The sequence below is a fragment of the Mya arenaria genome, chromosome 4, assembly GCF_026914265.1.
Source record: "Mya arenaria isolate MELC-2E11 chromosome 4, ASM2691426v1".
NCBI lineage: Eukaryota > Metazoa > Mollusca > Bivalvia > Myida > Myidae > Mya > Mya arenaria.
This window is the reverse complement of record NC_069125.1, coordinates 77,441,783-77,468,204: the sequence shown is the minus strand read 5'-3', so window position 1 is coordinate 77,468,204 and position 26,422 is coordinate 77,441,783. Positions and strand designations below refer to the sequence as shown.

General features: G+C 37.0%; 2 protein-coding genes across 3 annotated transcripts in view; one reads left to right on the top strand and one right to left on the bottom strand.

The window, feature by feature from the left end:
* The window catches only part of LOC128230421 (tRNA (uracil-5-)-methyltransferase homolog A-like), a 16,583-nt gene extending 6,000 nt beyond the window's left edge, over positions 1-10,583 (bottom strand). The window contains exons 1-9 of one of the 2 annotated variants that reach the window (XM_052942676.1): positions 10,505-10,583; positions 8,879-9,145; positions 8,416-8,498; positions 5,916-5,991; positions 5,627-5,800; positions 2,550-2,693; positions 1,155-1,328; positions 891-1,037; positions 575-678 (exon numbers count right to left, since the gene is read on the bottom strand). In XM_052942676.1, the coding sequence (XP_052798636.1) occupies positions 575-678; positions 891-1,037; positions 1,155-1,328; positions 2,550-2,693; positions 5,627-5,800; positions 5,916-5,991; positions 8,416-8,498; positions 8,879-9,142 (1,166 nt within the window). In that variant the 5' untranslated portion in view covers positions 9,143-9,145; positions 10,505-10,583. Of the gene's footprint in view, positions 1-574; positions 679-890; positions 1,038-1,154; positions 1,329-2,549; positions 2,694-5,626; positions 5,801-5,915; positions 5,992-8,415; positions 8,499-8,878; positions 9,146-10,076; positions 10,150-10,504 lie in introns of those variants that run through there. The other variant, XM_052942677.1, reaches the window with a different exon arrangement.
* On the top strand, positions 10,119-26,340 carry LOC128230422 (importin subunit alpha-8-like). The gene is made up of 13 exons (XM_052942678.1): positions 10,119-10,224; positions 13,552-13,652; positions 19,465-19,577; positions 19,985-20,168; positions 20,900-21,004; positions 21,157-21,233; positions 21,493-21,606; positions 21,803-21,890; positions 22,497-22,674; positions 22,887-22,978; positions 23,115-23,282; positions 25,428-25,556; positions 26,025-26,340. Exons 1-13 carry the CDS (start codon positions 10,143-10,145, stop codon positions 26,037-26,039), a joined length of 1,446 nt encoding a protein of 481 aa, XP_052798638.1. The 5' UTR covers positions 10,119-10,142; the 3' UTR covers positions 26,040-26,340.
* The last annotated feature ends 82 nt before the right edge of the window (positions 26,341-26,422 follow it).

The window sequence follows — 26,422 nt, the reverse complement described above, 5'->3', positions numbered from 1 at the left end:
GTTCTTTTTTTCATTCTTGATTTAAGACTCTTTCGTATGGTTTTTAAGTTGAGTATTATCAATTTTTAATGTCAGACTGCTTTTTGGAATAACATCAAAATATATCTCTTTCCACTTACTTTTTTACTTGAAGCTAACTTTAATTCTTTTTGACTTACCAAGGTATTTTGCGTTAGAAACAGGACTTTTTGACCAACAAAATACTGGATGAAATATCTCCTTACTGACCTTTAATCACATACTAAGTTTCATAAAACAAGCTTGTATCTTAATTGAAATAGTGCAGGATCCAGTTTCCTCGAAAAAGACATTCACACTTTTTCTGATGCCATAGCAACAACTCTTTTTCTCCTGGATTTTTTTTATTAAAACATGCCTAGTCTTCTTATAACCCTCTATCCACATACCAAGTTTCATGAACCTTAATTCAAATACTTATTTTTATATTGCAGAACACAATTTGTTCTTGAAAGATAGATGAAGGGTAAACCTATAGTCTGGTGAAATTGGTAGACTAAAGAGTGTTGAAAAGCATCAAGTTTCAATACAAAACAATATTCTTTTGTCAACGTACTTGTCTAGGAGAGCCCTGAAGTAGCAGGCTGACACCCCACTATCCTTTCCTCCTCCTTCCATGAAGAACTCTGTAATACTCTTCCTAACTTCCTGTAACTTCTCCTAAATGGATGGTAACACATGTATAAAAATACATAAACAAATAAACAGTGATGATTGTCATAATCTCACGAAACCTGAAACAAACTTTAATTTATGCAGAAGTGATATTTTTTCTTATTATAATAGTGAGTAAAATAGCTTGTGGCATGACTCATACAGCATGTAAATTTGGTATTAGTTTAATTTCTTACAGTATATATGTGAGTTAAAACCTGTGTGAGTTGTTGTGGGTGGAAGTCCAGCAGGACCATGAGATGACCGAGACGGCTAGAGCGGACGGTCAACTGTCTCCAGTGACCTATGTGGGTCTCAGGATGGAAGGCCCCATAAGCAGAACTGTCCAGGTATGTCTGGAACACCTGCATTTTACTTCAAATATTGGTCAATCTTACAGAAATGCTAACGATAGTTGCAATTATTATTTTTGACTTAAGACATAATAATTCTCAAACATTGTGTTAATTAATCCCACAAACCTTAAGTAGATCCTTCATGTGTTGTGAGAGGAAGGCTACCTCCTCAGGTGAACCCACACTGACAGTGCCCTGGGCATATGTGCCGTAGCGAAAGCCAACCACTGCCTGTCTCTCCCCACCCTCTCCCGGACCAATAGTGAACTCACACTTGTTTCTGTACCCCTCCGTCTCTGGCTGGAAGGATAACAATATAACAAAACTAAGGAAACAAGCATACTCAATAAATGATATGCTCCTCCTAAGGGATTCATAATCGAAGAACTAAACATTTCAAGACCCCAGTTTAAGAAAAACTCTTCAGAGTTCTTAAAGAATTTTTATTAATATAAATTGGGTTAATTGAAGTATGTTAGCTCACAGTTTGTTATAGAATTGAATGATTGATTTTGTTCATAAAGTAATTTTCAATAAAAACTACATAATTATTATAGTATAGAAATTGCTTTAAAAGGACATTTTCAAGTACCATTATTAAATTAAATAAAGTGCAATAACTCTGATGGTACCAATCATGTGTACAATCAGTACTGTAAGTTATAGAAAAATGGCTCCCAATGAATTTTTTTCATTAGTTTTGGGGCAAAAACAGCTGTTTTACTGACTTGATTAATACAAATCTTGCCCATGCACCATCGCACTAAAGTTATAAAGATTTCATGTTAGTTTCATTAGCTTCTGACCTCAAGTTAGACAGTAATATTATGTGTGTGTAGTTATTTAACTGCATACATTTTCAATTTTCTTGATAAAGAAGTCACTAGAGATAAAAATCAGGGCTACCATTAAGAATTTAAAACTGGAAGTCTGAACTTCCTGTCCATCAATATTGAAAGTTTTTCACTGAAATGTGGAAGTTTAAGTCTCTCGAATACAATAAAAAAAATCCACTATATTTCAACTGGAATGTAAAAAAATGCAACTACAACTTGCCAAATTCACAGATTTAGATTATAAAAATTCATTTAACTTCAAGACTGATTAAAATTGTGACCATAAAAGTAATATTGACACCAGGTTTTGATATTTTGAACTTCCAAGCTTTTAACTTTGGAAGTTTTTGTACTTCCAAGGAATCAATTTTGGAAGTTTTAACCTATTTCTAGGGAGTAATATACTTCCAAACTTCCTTTAACGGAAGCCCTGAAAAATGATAACCTTTTAAAGACAAAGGAAAAAATTATCGTCATGTTTTGAAATTGTGATGTCACAGGGTTTTGGACCAAAATTAAGTAATTGACATATATTTCGATTTCATTCTGAACAATTTTTGCAATGTCGCACATTCTGACTTTGAATCATATATCATGTAATGCGCCACAAATATTTAAGATATAATAAATACTCATGCCACTAGCATATCGCATGAGTGGCATCAGAAATCCAGCCTATACATACAGACGGTTTGATGTTATGCAGTTCACAGGGGATGGCTCCATGTTTCTGTCTTGATTCCCGCAACCAGGACTTGAGGTCAGGGCAGTTTTTCTCCAGTTGTCGATGGTAACGCTTCAGGAACTGACGCATCTCCTCTTCCTTTTTCTAATACAAATATGATTTTGTAAAAACAATTGTTAGTTTTTCTTAAAGGTCATTGAATAATCATTGAATATCTAATGCTTTTCTTCATACATTATAGAAGAAACAAGATGACCCTATATCACTCAGCTGAGTTAAAATTTAATGTTACTCTAGACATTTCTATAATTAAAAGGGCAATAACTTTTAGGTGACTACAGCATTATGGCCGGTTATAGAAATTGTCCGAGATATTATGCTCATACTCATTGTGATCAAATTTGGTGATGGACACTTTCTATAATTAAATGGCAATAACTCTCGAATGACTCAAGCCAAAAGGCTGGTTATCAAACTTTTTTGAGATATTATGCCCATACACAGTTTGACCAAATATGGTGATGATTGGACAAAGTTATTGATCAGACAAGACCAATTTTACATCATTTCTTTAATTAAAGGGCAATAACTGTTGAAAGCTAGGGCGATATGGCTGGATATCAAACTTGTCCAAGATATTATGCCCATACACATTTTGACCAAATTTGGTGATTATTGAACAAACACTTCTAAAGTTATCAATTGGACAGGACCAATTTCAGGTAATTACTATAATTAAAGGTTGATAACTTTTGAGTGACTATAGTAATATAGCTGGTTATCAAACTTGTCCAACATATTATGCTCATACACATTCTGAGAAAATTGGGAGAAGATAAGACAAAAGCTTCCAAAGTTATTGATCGAACAAGACAAATTAAGTTAATTTCTATAATCAAAGGGCAATAACTCTCCAGTGACTACAGCCATGCAGCTGGTTATCGCACTTGTCCAAATTATTATGCCCATACACATTCTAACCAAATTTGGACAAAGGGTTCTGAAGTTATTGATCGGTCAACATACTGCATGCCGCCCACCCTACGCAGTTGGTGAAACTATAATATGTCCTGTTCTTAAATGGGTGTATAAAAAAATGTATTTGTTTTTAAAAGTTACAAGGGGCCCATAACTCTTACAATATTTTAGATGGAGTTTTATAACTTGTCACAAAAGAGCACATTGTTACTGTGAATAAGCTCGTGAAGTTTGCACTCGTTATCTTCATTGATTGTATAACAATAAAATAATTATACAAGACGCCAATGCGGCAACGCCGCATTAAAGCCGGATTTTTTATTTGATGATGCAATTTTGCAAACCTAGGATTTGAGCTAGTGACCTAGTGTTTTTAACCAAAAAGACCAATATTTATACTTATCGTATAACATTCATACAAAAAACCTGATCAACAGAAACTATTCCATTTGTGTGAGGAAAAATGAACATTTTATAAACACATCAACTTTTCAAATAAGATCTGTCCCAGAGACCTAGTTTTTGACCCTAGATGACACACTTAATCACCTAAGATTTCATGTACACAAATATTTTTAAAGTTAATTAAAAATTAAATTTTTGAAAAATATGGGTAGATATGAAATTCATGATTGGGATGTGTGTTTATAAAATAGCAATTGAATCTAGTTGTTGACTGATATTGATAGGTTTGGTAAGCATAGAATTTTTTTTATGACATCCAAGTTTAATAAAGATTTGACAAAAATTATTGAATTTTTATGACCGTGGAATTCTTTCTCCTAAGATTTGACCTTGTGATCTAGATTTTGAACGGGGATGACCCATATTAAAGAACTTTCAAGATATTATGCAGACAAATATTCTGACTAAGTTTCATAAAGATTTGACAAAAATTGATGAATTTATGACGTAGAAAGATTTTCCTAAGATTTGACCTAGTGACCTAGAATTTGACCCGGGATGACCGATATACAAAATAAGCAAGATATAATGCAGACAAGCATTCTGACCATATTTCATCAAGATTTGATAAAAATTGTTGAATTTATTAGTTAAGTATTTCTTCTAAAAATTTGACCTACATGTAGTGACCTAGTTTTTGACCCTAGATGACTCATATTCATATATATATTCATGATAAGCTGCCGACAAATAGTCTGACCAAGTTTGATTACCATTGGATAAAAACTCTTGATTTTATTACATAAAATGAAAAAGTTAACGCAGAATTGTTAACATCCGGTTAATGATTGGTGACTGCTAAAAGATTAACTGTAATCTACTATCGTCTAACAAGGTAGAAATACGGTGTTTTCTGCGCCTTTCTTTCAAATTAAACTCGATATCCTTTATAAGAACCATTGTTTTCAATATTTATTCATCCTTTTTGGTAAATTTAAATCTTATTTGGGAGAAAGAGTGCATCCTTAACTGAATGATGGCCTTGAACAACTGTTTTTAACTATGAAGTGCATTGAATGAAAGGTATTAGAGATCTGAGTTGTCCTAAAACTTTTAAGTCAATCAAGGGCCATAGTTTATATTCAGGATTATATGGAGTTATGTAACTTAATTGATGGCCATGAACAACTGTAAGAAGTATAAAGAAAATTGAATGAAGGGTATGGGAGTTATAAGTGAAAATCCCAACTAGAACTTAAACCAGAAACACAATGTGCCCCAAAACTCTAACTAAGTTCCTAAGTCAAACAGGGGCTATAATTTGTATCAAGGAGAATATGGAGTTACCTTACCTAATTATGTGATGGTCCTTTACAACTGTGTGAAGCATGAAGCTAACAGAATGAAGGGTATTGGAGTTATAAGTGAAATTGCCAACTTGCACCAAAACCAAAATTTTAGCCAACACTAAATGCTCTACAACTTAACCCTAAATTTTTATTCTTTTTAAACAAACACTGACATTGACATGAGTAGAATAGCTCTCCTTATCTTCCAATTATCAAGCTAAAAGAAGAATAAATAAATAAAAAAAACTGTAAAGTATTTAATGTGTTTATTTGAATATAAAACAAATATTCTGCATCCTTAAAGACTCTTTTTTGTTTACAATACTTCAGTTTCGTCTTCCATACCTTCAGCTGTTCGGAGTATTCTAGCTTCCACAGAGGGGTCACAGCATTTTTCAAACGTTCTGATGGAGACAAGCTGTCCTCCTCTGTGAGCCGGGGCTTCTTTCCCTGACCCCTGTCTGGCATCGACTCCTGCTTACGTTTCTGCACCAGAGGGTCTGCAGCAGGCTTTGCAACCTGGAAAATACCACAATCACACAAACTAAGTCTTGATCCGTTACCATCAATTATTTTATCAATCTATGAATGTCTATTAATTTCACATAAACATGCCATATTTGGTTGAACATACCATAGCTATGAGCTGATTGCCCCTCCACTGAAGGCCATTAATCTTCTCCAGTGCTATCCCTTTCTCCTCCTCATTCCTATGGATAAATACAAGTCCTAGTACAGGTATATACAGGGAACAAATATGAATACACCCCCTAGTATATACAGGGAACTTATATGAATACTCGCTATAGTATAAACAAGGAGCTCATATGAATACATGCTAGAGTATATAGATAAAACTAAAATGAATACATTTTACAGTACAACTTATATAATTACATAGAACTTATAATTATGAATACATGGAACTAACATGCAGGGTTTTATCAGGCAAAACAGAGTCCGAAGATGATAAGTTATTTCTAAGTTAAATCATATAGCATGAAATTTTGGTATATGTACGAGAAGACTTTATTATAAATATAAAAGTTCCACTAACATTTATTGCTCCATGGTCGGGCATAGAAATAATTTATAATTAACAAGAGATGTTTGTCAAACATTATGCCCCCCCTGAGCGCCATGTTGTCAGGATTATATGGACAATTGAATGAAATATGCATGGACCGAAATGACAGCTGATTTGTTGCTGTTTTAAGATTATGACCATTATAGTGTGAGGATAAAGTGTGTTATGACCGTCATGACCTTTGACTCTATGAACTCAAAATCCAGAGTCATCAGCTGGTCACCAGAAACCTAAATGTCAAGTTTGAGGGCCATGGGTGCAGGCATTGTCAAGTTATCACAAGACAAGTTTTTTTCGTTCAAGGTCACTGTGACCTTGACCTTTGACCCGATGACCCCTTAAATCATAAGGGGTCATCTACAAGTCAGATGCAACTCCAAGTCAAGTTTAAAGGCCATGGGTTCAGGCATTGTTGAGTTATCACTCGGACAACCTTTTACCATTCAAGATCACTGTGACCTTGACCTTTGGCTCTATGAATCCTAAAATCAATAAGGGTGATCTACTGGTCAGGCTTAACATCCATGTCAAGTTTAATGATCATAGGTTCAGGCATTGTTGAGATATCAGTGGGGGAAGATTTGTTAACTTTTTTGTGTTAAAGGTAACTGTGACATTGACCTTGGCCTGATGACCCCCAAAATCGATAAGGGTCATCTACTGGGCAGGCCCAACCTTCATGTCAAGTTTGATGACCATAGGTCCAAGAATTGTCGAGTTTGCTTTCAAGGTCACTGTGACCTTGACCTTTGACCCCTAAAATCAATAGGGGTCATCTACTGGTCAGGCCCAACCTCCATGTCAAGTTTGAGGGCCATGGGTGCAGGCATTGTTGAGTTATCACTTGGACAACCTTTTATCATTCAAGGTCACTGTGACCTTGACCTTTGGCCCAATGACCCCTAAAATTAATAGGGACAATCTCCTGGCCAGGCTCAACCTCCATATCAAGTTTGAGGGCCATGGGTGCAGCCATTATCAAGTTATCACTCGGATAACCTTTTACCATTCCAGGTCACTGTGACCTTGACCTTTGGCCCAATGACCCCTTAAATCAATAGGGACCATCTTCTGGCCAGACCCAACCTCCAGGTCAAGTTTGAGGGCCATGGGTGCAGGCATTGTCAAGTTATCACTCGGACAACCTTTTTACCATTTAAGTTCACTGTGACCTTGACCTTTGGCCAGATGACCCCCAAAAACCATAGGGGTCATCTCCTGGTCAGGCCAATTCTCCAAGTCAAGTTTGAGGGCCATGGGTGCAGGCATTTTTGAGTTATCAATCGGACAACCTTTTACCATTCAAGGTCACTGTGACCTTGACCTTTGGCCCAATGACCCCCAAAAACAATAGGGGTCATCTACTGGACAGGCCCAACCTCCAAGTCAAGTTTGAGGGCCATGGGTGCAGGCATTGTTGAGTTATCACTCGAACAACCTTTTACCATTCAAGGTCACTGTGACCTTGACCTTTGACCCATTGAGCCCAGAAAAACAATAGGGGTCAGCTACTGGTCAGGCCCAACCTCCAAGTCAAGTTTGAGGGCCATGGGTGCAGGCATTTTCACGTTATCACTCGGACAACCTTTTACCATTCAAGGTCACTGTGACCTTGACCTTTGGCCTGATGACCCCCAAAAACAATAGGGGTCATCTTCTGGTCAGGCCCAACCTCCATGTCAAGTTTGAGGGCCATGGGTGCAGGCATTGTTGAGTTATCACTCGGACAAGCTTTAAAATTATTTTACCATTTAAGGTCACTGTGACCTTGACCTTTGACCTGATGACCCCCAAAATCAATAGGGGTCATCTACTGGTCAGGCCCAACCTTCATGTGAAGTTTGATGACCATACGTCCAGGAATTGTTCAGTTATCACTCAGATAAGCTTTGGTCTACCGACCGACCGACCGACCGACCGACCGACCGACATACCGACATGCCTGTGCAAAGCAATATAGCCCTCTTCTTCGAAGGGGGGCATAATTATCACCTATTTGTGCCTAAAATAACTGTCCAAAGACGAAATGATCTTCTATATAACAAACCTGAAGGTGACAAAGCAGACATCCTTCCAGATCTTCAGTTTCACCGGAGTTACATCAAGTTTGGACAGCTTCTTCTTAAACTCCTGTGCAAGGAATTAAAATTTGTTGATAATGATTTTGGAAAAATCATGTGCATCAATACATTTAAAGGCAATTTCCATAAATTTTTAGAATTAAGAGTATTAAAGAGAACATTTAATTTTAATCAAGTAATTACTAAAAAATAATTTAATGCTTTATTGCTCAATTTCTGTACACTGTCACCTATAAAAAAAAAGCCTCATGTTTTTTTTTTTTACATTTTAGCCAAATTAAAACTGTAAAACCGTTCACATTTTTCACAAAATGAAAATGGCTTAATGAAAATACTTCAATGCCCTTTATATACCCAGTAAGCCAAAGTGATTCATGACTATCAAAACAGCTAAATCCCTGTACCATAAAATAAACGTGTATCATCTACCTTAAATCCGAACTTTCTTGGAAGATTTGTTATGGACAGTTTGAACAATTCTGAGGTGAAGTCCTCCCTCTTGGTGTACATGTATTCGTCTTGCCCACACACCTCCTGCACTGCTTCCTGTACATCAGCAGTGCTCTTCTCCTCCTTCTGGTCACCATCTTCTTCTGCTTTGGCTTCAACATTGTTCCCTTTCTCATCTGAATTTACCGTGTCTTCATCCGAGTTGTCCTCACGCGTCACAAATACCTCAAATGACTGACTCATTGTCTGTAACAAAACAAAGCTAAGGAGTCATCTATTACAATGTCAATTGCATATTAGTAAGGTGATGTTTGCTACTAAAGTGATCAACAGCAAATCATCAGGTAGATACTTTTTCATCTGTTTTACACAATTGTGAAGACAAGTGACGGTCCGCTGTATGCGGCGGATGTGCATTCATGATAATGTAACGCCTACTGTAGGTGGCAGATGTGCATTCATAGTATGACTGCAACAGTCCACTGTAGGCGGTGGATGTGCATCATAATAACGTAACGGTCCACTGTAGGCGACGGATGTGAGTTCATAGTATAACATCCCGTTATAGACGGAAGTATGTTCATAGTACGCATGTTTACTTGGTTGGTAATATGCAAATTAGCAAAGCCAGAGTTCTGTGTGGCTTGAGAATTTACTGTATATAAAGACCAGCAGTGCGTTCAGTAAAGATGTTTGAGGCGAACGTTCGCTGTTTGGTTTCCCGCTTAACGTGTATGCGTAGCGTGGCAACAGGGATACAAAACAAAACGTTTGCGAGCGTTTTGTAAACGCTCGCCTTACTGAACGCACTGCAGCGAACCCCTTCTGGGTCGATCATGCTTTTCCCTGAAGGGATCTGTTGGGGTTGTTTGACGTCGCACGTTACACATGTATTTTAGATAAGAATATAAGTCGGCAAGTGTAAAAAGCTCAGAAGATCTTATGTAACTTGTAACACGAATTCTGTAAATAAATATTACTTGACTTGAATACATAGAATGATATAACGTGGGCACGAAAATATATGACAAACTGCAATTGTTCCAATTAATCAATATAACAATGTTATATGTCATTGAAAATAATATGTTTAATTATTCATTATTATATAAAAACACACATAATCTCAACTGAACCTTAAAAACAAACGTTCAATTAAAAAAACAACAATATTTACATTTCGGACTTTCGGACAATTTCATTAGTTAATTTCATTCAAGGGAGACCACTCTGACCGGCAAGCATGGAAGACCACAAAGAAAAATATAAACATCAGACGGATTCGGTTGAGAAAATAAAGGAGAAAAGAGGACAAGAAGTTGTTTGTAAGACATTTTTTGTTCAGTTTTTTTCATGTCACCTTACAGTTTTATCAATAAGGTCGTCTTTATATTGTCAACATGTTTTCGTACTCAATTGAATTCGTACCACTAATTTAGGTTATTGCGTATCTGAAATTAATTTCGGAAAATAAGATAATTGTTTTAAACCTGGTATTTTCTGTTTTAAACGAATAGTATTAGTTAGTTAAAACTGCTCGTAGCATCATTGGATTTTGGCAATAGACAGTAGAGTAAACCCTGCTTTTTTAAGGATAACACTCACTTTAGCAAACTGTTTTGTTTTGTATCCCTGTTATATCATAGCATATACATACACTGCGAGTTGGGAACCAACTCACACATGTTGGCTTTTTGTGTGTGACTTAAGTTAGGGCATTGATGAGTTGCGTTGGCATAAAAAACTTATTTGAGAGTGTAATGTTCCCAAAATCAATAAGTCCAAAGCCTGGAAAATAAACCTTTCTGGCTAAGTATATTTGTAAAGAATTTGTTAAATTACAGTTACCACTTTAACTTCTTTAGAAGATTTTGTGCATTGAATATTAATGTTATGGTTTTAGTAGTATCTGTCTAAACTAAAGCTGGTAAATCATAATTTGATACGAAAGAAGTTATTTTCTTAATAGTATACTCCTTTTTCTATAGAATAAATTGACACCCTGTTGTATGTTTTGGTTGACAAGTATTCAATCCATAGTAGTGAAAGACAAACACAAGACGTTAGTCTGCTACTAGGTTTATTCTACTAGTGAAGTCCAGTGGTTTGCTAGAAAGCTCAGCTGTCCTGTGAGGCATAGTAAGTTGGAACTTCAACAATCGTTTAAGCTCTGCTTTCCTGATGGTTGCCGTGTAACGGTCCCCTGTAGGTGGTAGAGGTCTACAGCGGCGGAGGTGTGTTCATAATAATATTCCGTATAAAACGGAAGTACGTTCATACCGGATGTAAACTTGGTTGGTAATATGCAAATTAGCAAAGCCCGGGCTATGTGAGAATAGAGAAGTTAGTATATATATAGACCAGTGGACCCCTTCAGGGTCGAGCATGCTTTTCTCTGAAGGGATCTGTTGGTGTTTCATTACACCAGAAAGCTCGGCTATCTGGTGTTTGTTTGTTTGGCTCACACGTTACACTATTTAATAAAGTGTGACATGCTGTCTGCTTCAAGCCAGCTGCTAGAAATGTAAACACCAGCACGTGGTACTGTTTACAACAGAGAGTTCATAACCCCCAGAACACAAAACACAGAACAATTAGCCACTCCCCCCAGCAAATTCAAATGTTTAATATGACAGTTGATTTTTTTTTAAAACTCATGTGTCTAGTGGTGTATCGAAAATAAATTAAGGAATATCATTTGGGTAACCTTCATTCTAGATGCATGCAAAGTTTCATGTCTTAACTATTTGCAAGTATTACTTAATTTTGAAAAAAGGGTCCCTGATGTGAAACATGCATAAAATTATACAAAAGCTTGCCCCAGCGCCACCTGGAGGTTTATATAGTCCTGTTGCCCCTTTAAGCAAGGGTACAAGTATTAATAGATCTATAGTCTGTTTCATAATAGAACACACCCCTACTCTGTAAGGTAATTTATATGTTAAAGGTTAAATGTTAAAGAGAGTTGTTTAAATGGAACATTCGGTTATGCTCATGTGATGTTAGTTTTTATAAAAGCAGTGAAAGGCATAGGAATAATTAATTTGTGTCTGACGCCGATGAAAGAGCATCACGTAAATATATAGGTTTCTTTTGTACCGTTTGAAGCAGATTTTTAACTATTGGAGACTAGGAGAATTAAAGTGGAGCATTGCGCTACTGCTAGTTTCAGGTTCCGACACCCATTGGGTTTCTAATTGGCCTCTTAGCAAACCTGGATCATTGCGATACAGACGGAACAGGGCTTATGGTTTGATTCCCCGATGCAAGCATACAATAAGGACTGTAGGTTTCACTGATATTTTGTGAGACAATTTATAAACATTTGTATATACAGTAAAACTGCAGTCAATCGGACAAATGGTCGTTTGAGAACCCGCGGTGCCTCTAGGTCGAAGCTTAGTCACGAACATTTTTCCTTCTAGATTCTTATAAAATATACCAATGCTGCATCACACCCTAAATAAGTCGAGGAGTGGAGCACAAATGACGGTCCCAAATACACAAATCATGTACCAAACCTTATGACTCCCTTGCGGTCATAATTTCACACTTTTTCTCGTGTTCCAAAATAAACAAACAATGGCTAGGTGTTAAAATTTTCGCAAGTTTTGCAATGACAGTTGAAAGGAAATTTGATAAGTATGAAAAACAGTTTATCACTGTTTACGCATGACTGCTATTAGTTGATAATGGCATTTGAGAAGATAATTATGATTATAAAAAGCAATGTCATGTTTCAATGTTGCTTGTTTAGAAAATGTGTTTTCTGTAAAAATAAACTTTACTATCTAATCATTTATTGGTTTTTCTTTTACATTTACAGTATACGTCAGCCTTTGAAAATATGATCGATTTTTACATTTTACGGTATACATCAGCCTTTGAAAATATGATTGATATCCACAACACAATACATAATCAGTGTTGAAGTAAACATTCGGTTTGACGACTTCATACTTGAAATACACTGAAAGACATTCATAACAGACTGGAAAATTGAAACTTGGGTCGTTCGAAACATTGGTTTTAGCTCAGACCTTGGCCTCTTCGAGCGATCGCAGTTTTACTGTATACTGGTCCTGTTGAAGACATACCAAAGGTGTTAAAGTTTTTACCGTTGGTATGTTCTGTGGTTTCAGAATATGCTCACTGAGTATGAAGCCCTTACAAGAAAACAAGAATTAATCTGAATCACTTTAGAAAATATTCAGGGACAAGAATAATCAGAAAAGGCTAAATTTTGAAAATTTGAATTACAAAATTAAGCTAACCTGTAGATATCACAATATTTTTTTTATACATTACTTAATATAATTTACATAAACCATACAATGGAAAGAAATAAGAAGTGGCGTGTTGTTGCAAGTGACATGCGCATGCTGGATGAAACTTTCTTGTATGGCTAAATTCACCAGAAATGCCTAAACGGAATGCAAGAACAAGCTTTCCCAGCTGGCTGGTTGATTTTACAGACTGAGTCAAATCCTAACCTGGTAAATAGACTTGGCCAGGCTACACACAGCAGTGGTTTAACAAACGTCTCCACTCAATGTGTTGAATCAAGACAACCAAATGTCCCCCCAAAAATATTTTTTTATACATGTATGACGAGCAATTAATTGAAATTTGTCAATCCACTTTTCTTACAGCTTTGAGAAAAGAGAAGCGAGAAAAAATCGTCAGTTCAAAGCGTTTTCGTTTTGGGTTAGAGAGAGAAAGTGGAGATGACCATGGGTTCACAGTGGAAATGGTTAGTATGTTTGTGTCAAATAGATATAGTACAGTCATTATATGACATCACCTCACACTAATTGCAACAGAATTTCTTTCAACTGGTTTATTCACCTATATATGTCCCGAATAACATAAAAAAGTCCTAAGGAATCCAAGTGGTGGAAAGTCTTGAAAAATACAAAAATTGGTGATGGCATTTTTTCCTGTTAGCGACCATGTTAAAAAAGGTTATTTTTGCAATATATTTGTATGATGCCCACATTAATGACTTAGTTCTATCCACAATCTACCAGACACTTTGGTTTATATTAGATATGAAGCTGGGTGTCGCGCATTGCATGTTTTGGTTTTATTTTCCGGTCAGCTCCTTCTTTTACACTTCGCGGATAAATAGTAGTATTATAGCACGAAAAACAAGATTTACAAGATTTTCAAGACAACAACTACAACACATTTAAAAGGCAGCCATGTAAGTTCATACCTTCTGTACTTTATAAACTGTTTTAAACTGCTGTTACAATATATTTGTAGCTTCCTGTCATTGCATTATGTTTGAAAACATATACAAGTCCTTACAACACTTTGTATTTTTTTGTGTCCATATAGCCGGATAGTCATACTTTTCGGATACATGTTCTAAGTCTCATTTTTTTTTAACATATGATTAAAATGTATGCTAATTTATTCTGTTTTAATATTCAACTGATAAGTGTATGGTTATTTATGATAATTACTTCGTGATTTTATAAGGTTTTTTACTTTATAAATGATCTAGAAAACCTTTTTTGGAATTTCTTGAAGACACATTACATGGTCTTCTATTTATGAGTTAATAGTTTTATTGCAGCATTCACATTATTTCCATTTTTGATGATGCCTGTTAATTGCAACTCAACTTAGACAAGTCCTATGACATTTTTTTGTGAACTGACACCAAACAGTACGAATAGTCATGATGTTCACTAATCCAATCCTCCGAGCAAATGTCACCCCTCATGACATATCCATGGCGGGTAAAGTTCCAATCCTGTTCCACAAGGAAGAAGGTCAGGGAACAGACACAGTGACGTATCAAACGCTTGCCACTATGGAAGCACAAGACCCAACAGCAGACATGGACCTCATATGGAAGACATCCATCCTGTTTGCCTCACCAAGGCCGGCATGGTCTGGGATGATGCAGTTTGTAATGCATGGCAACCATCCAGGGAAATCATCCTTCGTCTTCCTCCCAATGATTGACATGAATCCCAGTGACGCCACATGCATCTTCTCCACACTTAAGTTTGTAAGTGAGCATGCCCGCCGCCATCATGTCAAACCGATCATAACTTCACTTTTGATCAACCACTTTGGTGGAAAGCCCTGATGATCATTTGTGCTGAGCCAGAAGGAAGCGACTTGAACAACATTGTTCTGAGACTTGGAGGCTTCCATACTGAGATGAGCTTCCTGGGGGCCATTGGGCATTTAATGGCTGGATCTGGGTTACAAGAAGTTATGGAGCACATCTATGCAACCAATGCTGTAGGGCATATGATGACGGGGAAGGCAATTTCACGGGCTGTGCGTGCACACCTCCTTGTCGACAGAGTTCTCAATGCAATGATTGCATCTGATGCACTTGATGTGGTTCTCCCTCAGCAGCATGGAGAGCCAGAAGAAGTTAATGTCCTCCCTCAGCCTCGAGAGCCAGAAGATGTGGCTCTCCCTCAGCATCCTGAAGAGACAGTAGATGTGGATCTCCCTCAGCAGCCTGAAGGGCCAGAAGATTCAGATTCACAGGAAATCATTGATGTTCACATTACATCAGATGAAGATACCTTAGCTAGAGATCTAATGGGAAACCATGATATCGATGAAGTTGCTTTGCTTTATGCACATGTGATGGATGGATCATTGCCTGCCGAGGAGGCTTGTCGGGCTGATGTTTTACTCAGAATAAAGGAACTGCTCAGAAACAGAACCGATTTCCTGAAATCCTCTAGAAGGACTGCTGCCCTCTGATTGCAGTACATGGATATGGTAGACATATTACGCAAGTTTCTGAGGGCAGAACGTACCGGAAACTGGGCACTGCATATTGCAGCAATATCAGAAATGCTTCCTTTCATGGCAGCATCTGGGCACAATCTTTATACGAAATCTGCTCGGATCTATGTACAGCAAATGTGCAAGCTACAGAAAGAACATCCAGATGTCTACCGGAAATTTCAAGAGGGATACCATGTTGTCAGAAGAAGTGATCGACTATGGGCTGGCCTCTCAGTAGATCTTATTATCGAGCAGGTGCTGATGAGGAGTATGAAGACCAGTGGTGGCCTCACAAGAGGACGAGGTATGACCGAGCAGCAGCGTGTAACATGGCTTCTGGCTATGCCAGCTTGTGCTGAAGTCAACAATGCCATGCAAGAGCTAACAGGAGTCAACTTCAATACTGGTGAGCAGAACAAGGACATGACAGATGCAAGACAAGCACGTGACATGAAGGACACACAAATAGTTCTGAACTATCTCCTTGAAAGAAACCCCTTCTGCCAAGATCCAAGCTTGCGCAGTGTCTCGACTGGGGTCCATGCACACATTTCTGTGAATGTTGGCAAAGCAAAGACCATCGGGAACACCATCTTGGCCAGGATGGATGGACACACCATTGCTGAGTACTCATTCAAAAAGAAGGATCAGGCAATCACCTTGAACACTCAATCATCAGTGAAAATTGGTGGCGAGGTAGTACAGGTGGATCCTCAGCTTCTTTTCCAGCGACTCACAGTTGCTGCAAAAGCATCACAAGATCTGGCATCAGTGTTCAAGTATGAGCTTTGCAGTCATCCACCAGCACTGTTTGACACCTCACTATTGCTTCGACAGCCACAGAAACCAGTGCTAGCTGATGCCATATGGGCACTCCTCACACCTGACCTTCCAGGGATCACAGGCCAAGTTCAGTATGTGTTGGATGGTGGAGCACTTGTTCAACGCATCCCATGGACACGTGGATCTACATACAATTGCATATGCAGGTTGTACACCGAGTACGTCAAGAGGAAGTATGGCGAGGCAATTGTTGTGTTTGATGGTTATGAGGGCACATCTACGAAGGACATGACGCACCAGAGACGAGCAGGTGGAAGGACTGGAGCAACCGTGACTTTTGATGAGGATATGCCTGTTACCATGAAGAAAGAAGAGTTCCTCGCAAACAGCACAAACAAGCAGCAGTTCATTAACATGCTCAGTGGTCATCTGCAGAGAATACCTGTCAGACTTTTCATGCCCCAGGTGATGCTGATCTCCTCATAGTACAGAAAGCAGTGGAGTCTGCCACCGCAAGAAACACTGTGCTCATTGGTGATGATACAGATCTGCTCATACTCCTCATCTACCATACCAACCTCGATACACATGACCTCTTATTCAAACCTGAGCCAAAGAAGAGCACGAAAAATCCACGTGTCTGGAACATAAAGGTTCTCAAGCAGCAGCTGGGTCCAAGTTTGTGCACTCACATGCTCTTCATGCATGCGATCCTTGGGTGTGATACGACATCCCGCCTCTATGGAATTGGTAAAGGAGCTGCCATAAAAAAATCATAACCAGTAATGTCTTCCGTCTGCAAGCTACAGTGTTTGGCACATCGTCAGCATCCACTGCAGATGTCGTGGCAGCAGGTGAGAATGCTTTGGTGTGTTTGTACAATGGGAAGCCTGGGGAGGGACTCAACTCACTACGGTACAATCATTTTTGTGAGAAGGTGGCAACTAGCTCTTCTTATGTTCAGCCACAAAGCCTACCACCTACATCAGCAGCGATGCAGCTGCAAGACAGATTGCAGCAACCTGAGGTGCACATGCAAGAAGCATAACATTGAGTGCTCTGTTGTATGTAGCAACTGCAAAGGATCAGGGTGTGCTAATTCATTTCAGGAAACTGATTGTGAGAACAGTGAATTTGACGATCATGAAAACAGTGACTAAGCAAGCAGACAATGTTGTCCTACTATAAAGTAAAACTGATTTTTTCTTAATATTGAAAAATATTGTTTTCAAAACAAACAACTTTTTATCATTATAAATTATTATTGTGTTGAACATCAATGAACATATGTCAGGTCATTGTAAGTGGAAAGTCTTATCTGGGGTGGTATTTATTATTCAACTTAAGTAAATCTTATGGTCATACATGATTGACTTCATTCACTCTATTGGTCAGTTATAAATAACAAGAAATCCGATTAGCTACATCGTTCTTAGATCCATTTAAGATTAATATAGAATACCCCTGATGGCAATGGTCATTTCACTAATAAACCCATACCATTTTCCTATGCTAATATGTGTTTAGCTATTAAAATATTGTTAGGAAGTCGTTAAATAACCTATTATTAAGTAGTAAAAACTGGTACCAGAGTAGGATTAAGAAACATTATTTTTTAATACTTTCCACCACTTGGATTCCTTAGGACTTTTTTTTGGTTATATATGACACTTTTATGAGTAATAAACTCTTGTCAGATATTCTGTTGCAATTTGTGGTAGGTTTAGCCCTTATTTGTCACAAAATGACTGTACTAATAATAGAGGTAAGTGTTATGGATGGTCATTTTTATTTGGAATTTGCGATTGTATGTACCCTTTTTAATGACCTTGAAAATTTTAAATGGTTGGTACTAACACAAATTTCAAAATTACAATACAGTTATATCTGTTTTACATACCCTGAATGCTCTAAAGGCATTGTTCAGGAAAGTTTAGTCCACTTACACATATTTTGAAATTTCATGTCACTATTTTCAGCTTCCCTGCTTTGGGCAACATTCATGAATCAAACAATTGACTTTTAAACCAAATGATGTTTTTAAACAAAATGAGGGAGTTAAAAACATAGACGTATTACTTATACACAGAAATACTTAAACATATTTATGTCTAATTTTAAGCATCATTTTCCCTTGAACTGACATTTTGTGTATTTCTGCGTGATCAAAATGATGTCCCTGAACAGTGGTTCAACGTAAAATAAAAATAAAAAAATATGGGTTAGATAACACTTGTATCTTATTTTGGTGTTTTGTCAGTTATGAATATTATATTAGATACAATCTTATTCAGAATTAAAAGTAATCATAAATACATTTGAATAAAAAAAATGTTCTTGAACTCTAAGTTGATATTGGTATAAAGTAGACAATTCAGCATTAGATCAGAAGTGTAACTCAGTCGTTTAAAAAAAATACTTTCCTTTCACTCATCTAATTTTCCAAACTGCTGTGTGCAACAGAAATTTCAATCAGTTCCTATTGTGTGACCACCCTGTGTGACAGGGTTGACCACCCTGTGTGACAGGGTTGACCACCCTGTGTGACAGGGTTGACCACCCTGTGTGACAGGGTTGACCACCCTGTGTGACCACCTTGTTTGCCGATTATGCTCATTATAATTAAAATGTTCTCTGTAAAATCATTTAAATATACTTTGACCTGTCCTTTAAAATAGATTTGTCACTTCTAAAGCTTTTTTTTTATTTAACGCTATTAAATTTACATACCAAATAAGGTTTAGTAAACACCAAGTGAGTCCCTTACTGTTACACTGATAAATTACTTCTATAAAGTATCAGACTTAATCAGATTCCCACTTTGAAGTGAATCAATACTTTGTAGTTACAATTATCTGAATATATTATTAATGTTGTCTGCAAAACTGGTGAAGGCACCAACTGCTTTGAGATAAAATTGACATGACCAACTGACCTCTTAAAGGAAAAGTTATTGGGAACCTGGTAATCTTTATTTTGTATACTTCAGTATTTCCTTCCATCCTCTGCAGGTGAAGGAGTTGTGTGGTAAGCTGTCCCAGTCTGGACCGGAAAGGTTGTCCGCCCTGAAAGGCATCAGGCAGGCGTGTGCTGAGGGAACAAGTTACATAGACGCTGTCTTCAGGTATCATCTGAACCAACACTCGTTTTTGTTGAGCAGCAGATTTGGAATATTAAAGAACATTAAATGAACGTTTTAGCATTTTGAGAAATCATTTTTATAATGTCAGTAAAATTATTATCATTCTAAGTAAATTTGATGATAACGCGATATAGGCTGGAGTTTTATCTTTACTTACATGGACAATGTTTGAGTCCTAATACTGAGGTCATGCTTTGCAGCAATTTCTTTATTTCATTTTACAAACTACAGGAACAAAAAAAAAGCCAAAATAAACAAAAAATAGGTCAATTCTCACATGAAAAAAGCCAACAAACAAGAAACACCAAATAACACACATAACATCAACTACAACAAATCATCCATGAATAAACTGTTATAGCAGCTGAAACTTAACCTTGGTGTTACAGTGTTGAGAACAGCCTGCAGAGTGTTGTGGGACTGTTGACGGGGAATGATGCAGACCTGCAGCTTGAGGCCGCCTGGTGCCTCACCAACATCTCTGCAGGAACCTCTGAGCATGCCCTCGCCGTCGCCAAGATGGCCGCCCCTTATCTCATCACTTACCTCGGCTCCAGCAACAATGCCTTACAGGTTGGTTCACTTATACTAGTTGTTGAAGAAGGGAGAATATTGCTCATGTAAGGAGTCTTGTAATCGCTGTTAATCGCTGTTTTGAAGTATTTTGATGTTCAAATTTAAAACACAGTAATCACACAGGTTACCTAGGCTTAAACATTCTGTGTATGTGTGTTGGAATCCTTTTTCTTGCATACTGGACATGTGTTTCCTGTCCTTTGACCAGTGCTAGGAAAACCCATCTTACACCCACCATGTAATGCGTAATCAAATATATAAGTAACGGTATGCACGACTTTTAATTGAAATTGAAAATAAATAATCATTATAATGTGATTTTTAGAAGGAACGTCCGGAGTGATTTCAAATTACTCCGCTTTATGACATTAATTAAAAGTAAACAATGTCGCACATCTTTTTGGTGAAATGTACAAAAGTGCGTTTTCCTTGTCAATTTTTTTCACATAAAGATAATATTAGATATGCAAGAAAAAATATCAATCATGTTTTAGCAGTCCAGATTAAAAAATCTGACCTTTGGGTACACTGCATGGCCGGTAACTTGGCAAGCCTCGTTACCTGCTAATGCACATGCCCTCGGGTCAGATTCTTTTATCCAGACTGGAAAAACATGATAGATGCTTATAATATATATATTTGTATTTATATATATGGATGTAATGGTGAAATGCATGCATTCTATACCAAATGAACAACAAGTTTAATGTTGATGTGGATATATTAAGGATCAGTGTGCATGGGCGTTGGGCAACATTGCAGGGGACAGTGCTGAGTGCAGGAACCTGCTTCATGCCCAGGGCATAGTGGCTCCCATTGTCAACTTACTAAAGGTATATCATATAGTTTCTCATTTGGCAAATGAATTGTTTGAGCAAACAAGTGTGTATAATGGATTTTTTTTTTTGTAAAATTTAAGGTAAATATGCAAACCTCTGTATGAACTACAACAAAATGCTCTGTTTGTTTTTGTATATGAGTGCAGTCCCCGGTGCCAGCTGTGGTGCAGTCAGCAGCATTTGCCATCTCAAACATTGCCAGGGAATCCCCTGCAGTCACAAGGTTAGAACAGCAAACTATTCACTGTATCAGTCAGTATTGGTTTGATAGTGGAGCTAATGAAGGAGTGTTTTACTGCAGTATAATTTCTATACTTTAGTTTATAAGTCCTCTGACTGTTTTCATTGGACACTACTAGGTATCTATCTATAATAATCACAACATAATATATACTTATATACACACACGTTTACTTATCTCTTTAATAGGAACTATTCCATAGATATAGAGAAAAATGTAGTTTTGTGTAAATGTTTTACAGAGAGTTGGTAGGTGCAGGTATCCTGGGCATTCTCCCTCAGTACATGAACCTGGGCAAAGGGAACAGGGACACTCTAACAGAGATCGCCTGGACCCTTACCTACCTTTCTACAACGTATGTAACACCACAAAAAACATCTTTATAGAACTGCAGTATAGAATAACAACCTGTTGTGTAATTATCAAAACCATTATTTTGTACATAAGAATGATTTTGCAGCAGAAAATAATGTATGATTGCAATATGAAGTGTGAGATTTTTAATGTGCAGAAGTTTAACTAGTCAGTTATAAGTGGTCGTATATTTTCAGAGGGGAGCATGTGCCAGCTATGATAGAGAATGGTCTGCTCACGTCCACTGTTGACCTGCTTGTGAAACTGGCCAATGAAGGTGACAAGGTAAGAGACACATACTGTAAACACTGGGAGAAAGTCACTGTGTTCATGTCCATAATTACTTATTATACCCCTAACAAACAAAATTTGGAGAAGGTACATTTCAGATCCTGTGTTCAGTTGGTTGGTCTGTTGTTGGTCTGTTGCAATTTTCCTTGTCCGGAGCTAAACTTGAAAACTATTTTCAGCTTATTACAGAATTATTGCCCTTTGTTACTTTTTCTTGTCTAGTGGATAACTTGAAAACTACTGTTTGAAATTTAATTAAGCGTCGTACAATAGTAAAGCATAGTGAGAGGAAATGCAGTGTGACCATGCCATAACTCTATCCAGAGCATTGTCAATTTTAGGTGGGATTTCTAAATGTTTCACTGACATTTCCTATTAGAGCAGTTTTCATGGGTATTAATCACATTCACTGATAGTTCTTGTTTACATAGAAGTGTGGGCACAGTCACATGTATAAGAACCATAAGGTTTTCATAGCTGTTTCGCAGTCCTAAGTTTGTTTTTCAAGACAAGGTGAGGATTTCAGGACATGTTGTACGACTTCTTCATGTTAAGTTTAAAGTTTCAATGAATTATGAATATGTCTTTTGTCTCTCCTAGTCCTACCCGATAGTGACGCCCTTGCTTCGTTGCCTGGGTAATGTGTGTAGTGGCCCCGATGAGTACACGGAGCAAGCCTTGGAAAACCCTCGTCTCCTGCACACCCTTGGGGTCTACCTCGACTCAACAGTAAAATACGTAGTCAAGGAAACACTCTGGGTCCTCTCCAACATTGTTGGTAAGTGAGACAAGTCTAAAATGATCATTCAATGCAAAATATTACAGTTTTAAGTGAAAATGTTTATAATAGTGCCCATACTTAATAAACATCTTTGTTTAAATTTTATCTAACGATAATAATGGTAGTACTTTGATTGAACTTTAGATTGACCAAAACACTGAAGCCAAGTGTCTTTTACAAATATTCTTATCTTCTTGTACTTTATGAAGGAGAGCCAACAGTTGCTGAGTCAGTAGCTAACGGACCAATTGTGGAAAAAGTGGTCGCAAAAATGGATGCTGGCTTTGATGTGAGACAGGAGGTAAGATGTGGACAATATTCACCATCTGTCAGTCTTGAAAACTCTTTATAACATTAACAGTAGTTCAACATTTCTAAAAGCTACAACTTTAGCAATTGTTTGTTATCCTAACTCTCCTACTGATTTCATCATTTAGGCGCTGTATGTGTTGAACAATCTGGCTTGTCACGGGGAGGAGGCATGTAGCTGTCTGCTCCGACACAAGGTGTTGCAGGGTTTCACACCCACACTTAAGACACATGATGCAGACGTGCTCAACCTCGCACTTGGCTTCATTGAGATGATGCTGCGCATGTGTCCTGACGTAAGTGTTACCCTTTGCCTTGCTGCTTATATTTACAAGTTTCTCATTGATCATTTCTTAAGAACTACAAAATAATCGTTCAATTATTTGATCAGTATATTATTATATTATCGGGTATAACTGTTACAAGTATTTAAGCTTTAGATACTGGAAATGGCCAAGTATTGGTTTTTATGATCCCCAAAGTGTTCACCTTGGTTTTAGTTGCTGCTATGTCCATCTGTCTGTCCAACTGTCCATACTTATGCCGTCCTTCACACCCTTGTCTGGAGAATAACTTCAACACAACTTATAGGCTTGAAATAAAACTTTTTATCGATGCATGGCAATGAGAGGAAGTGCAGTCCATATACCTGCGCTACATATTATTTTAATTATCTCGCTTTTCCCTGATATTTGTCTCATGTTTTTGTTTTGTGTCTGGGCCATATCTGGGAAAATACTAAAGGGATTGAAATGAAGTTTGAAATGTTGGAAGATGGAATCAAGATGAAGAGCAGTCCCTAAAAACCATAATATTGCCCTACATTTTTAGCTCGACTATTCGAAGAATAAGGAGATCTATACTACCGTACTCACGTCGGCGTCACCCCTTGGTAAAGGTTTTGCGTGCAAGCACACATAGGTTAATATCTCAGCAACTACTTGAGGTATTGCATTGAGACTTGATACAATGGTACTCAACAATCCAACCTACTTAATTGATTAAGCTAGATAACTCTAGTGTGCATATAATGAATTTATTATTTGACTTAAAAATTTTGGTTAAGGTTTTGCATGTTACCACATTTAAGTCAATATCTCAGCAAATATATCATGTATTGCATTGAAACTTTAGATATGTATTCCCGACTATATAACCTACTAAATTAATGAAGTAAGATAACACTTTTTTGAATATAATGCAAATTATGGGCCTTTATTATTTGACTTAGAAATTCTGGTTAAGGTTTTGCATGCAAGCACACATAGGTTAATATCTCAGCAACTACTTCATGTATTGCATTGAGACTTTAATAAATAGTACTGAATCATCCTACTTAAATAACCAAGTAAGATAACTCTAGTTTGCATTAAATTCAAATAATGGCCCCTTTTTTATTCGACATTCTGGTTAAGGTTTTGCATGTAACCACTTTTAAGTCAACACCTCAGCAAATACATCATGTATTGCATTGAAACTTTACACACAGGCTCCCAACCATTTAACCTTCTTATTTAATCAAGTATGATAACTCTATCTTTCATATTATATAATTTTTGCCCCTTTATTATGCGACTTAGAAATTCTGGTTAAGGTCTTGCATGTTAGCACACATAGGACAATATCTCAGCAGCTACATGATGTATTGCATTGAGACTTTATACAATGGTATTCAACCACCCAACCTTATTGAATAACCAAGTTAAATAACTGTATTTTGCAAATAATGGCCCTTTATTATTACACTTAAAAATTCTGGTTAAAATTTTGCATGTAACCACATTTATGTTAATATCTCCGCACATCATGTGTTGCATTGAAATCTAATCTAACAGTGATCCATGCATGTTTCGCCAAAACTTTTTAATCCTTACACTGAAAAGCACGGGAATAGTCGAGCCCGCTGTCTTTGCGACAGCTCTTGTTTGTTATATCCCCTTAAACCCCCCTTATCTGAAAATAATTTCAGCTTGAAAGGTTGACACAAATTACAACAGATTATCAAACATATTTCCCTTTCAATTAATCATTATCAATTTCATAAAGAATTGTATTTACGTAAAGTGAATGTTGCCCAAATGTTATTCAAATGTTCATATCATGTTCTAAGAAAGACATTCAGGTCCTTGATTGTACAGATCATCAGAAATATGTTTTTATTGTACAACCCTAGGCTAGTGGATGTGAATAACCCTATTAGTTGTCGACATAATTTGTTTAATTACAATGTTTCCATTTACTAAAAGTATAAAATATTCCATTTAAATTGTCATTTTATGGAGTTTAGAAAAAAGAGCATTGTTACAGTTAGTTTTCGAATACAAAAATTATTTTCCAAACTGGAGTCTTCTGATGGCCAAAAGTCCTAATGTGACACATCTTTTTCTGATGGTATGTTGTAACGCTCCCATGATCACATGTATCCCTGCCATGTTCTCTAGAGTGTTGATGTGTTTGACACATGCGGCGGGCAGGCACGCCTGGAGGGGCTGGAGTACCATGACAACCCTACCATAGCTGGCAAGGCTCACGAATTGCTGCAAGCATACTTCCTAACTGACAATAATCAGGCAAGTCCCACTTTATCTATTAAATATAAGGAATCATGCATTCCTAGATGTATTTGGCATAGACTTTTAACATAAAAGATGAAGCATACCTGGAGGTTTTCTTGACATTTCATTCAGCAAGACCATATTCTTCAGAGCTTGTTTCTACGAGTTTGTTAATTCCATGCCATAAGAAAAGAAATATGATGCATGACCTGGATAATTATTGTCAGATCCATTCTACAGATTCATGTTGAACTTAAGGCCATTGGTCTAGTTTTATATTTGGTTGGGATTTTGTAAGAGCTATGATCCTTGAAAAACATTGTGTCAGGTATGCATGTGTTGGTTAAATTGTTTTCTATTTAGGGTAGATTTATGGCACAAAACGTCTGGTATGACTTATAGATTTAAGATTTTAAAGCATGAAATGTCTTGTTTATCGAAACCTATCGAAGTACAGTATAAACCAGTCTCTTCCCTTTCCAGGAAGATGTTGGGTAAGATGAAAGGCATCAAATATGGTGTCCAGGGACTGGTGTGGTACGGATACACCAGGCAACACCATTACCCAGGCAGCAATGTGTACAGGCGTTTATGTGGTACTCAGGTGTTCACACAGTCAGGACAATGGCCCTCTGTTTTTAATCAATTTTTCTCTGCCCTCTATGCTATATCTGTAAATATGTTGTTTTGTATAGGCCATTTTTATGTACCATTGAAGAGCCCATCATTTTTTAAACATTTCATGAAGAAACTGAATTTTGCTATCATATCTCTTTACGCAATAAACACAAGTGTTTTGTTTGGAGTTTTATTTTCCCTAAAAATATACAACCAACAAATAGATCAAAAACAATCAATGAAATACAACAAACTTATTATAT

What these genes read in the sequence shown, in the direction of transcription:
- LOC128230422 (XM_052942678.1), top strand. Translation starts at nt 10,143, where the DNA reads ATGGAAGACCACAAAGAAAAATATAAACATCAGACGGATTCGGTTGAG. An exon ending in CCAGCAACAATGCCTTACAG is followed by an intron (nt 20,169 to 20,899) that starts GTTGGTTCACTT and finishes GGATATATTAAG; the next exon opens with GATCAGTGTGCATGGGCGTT. An exon ending in GGTCCTCTCCAACATTGTTG is followed by an intron (nt 22,675 to 22,886) that starts GTAAGTGAGACA and finishes TACTTTATGAAG; the next exon opens with GAGAGCCAACAGTTGCTGAG.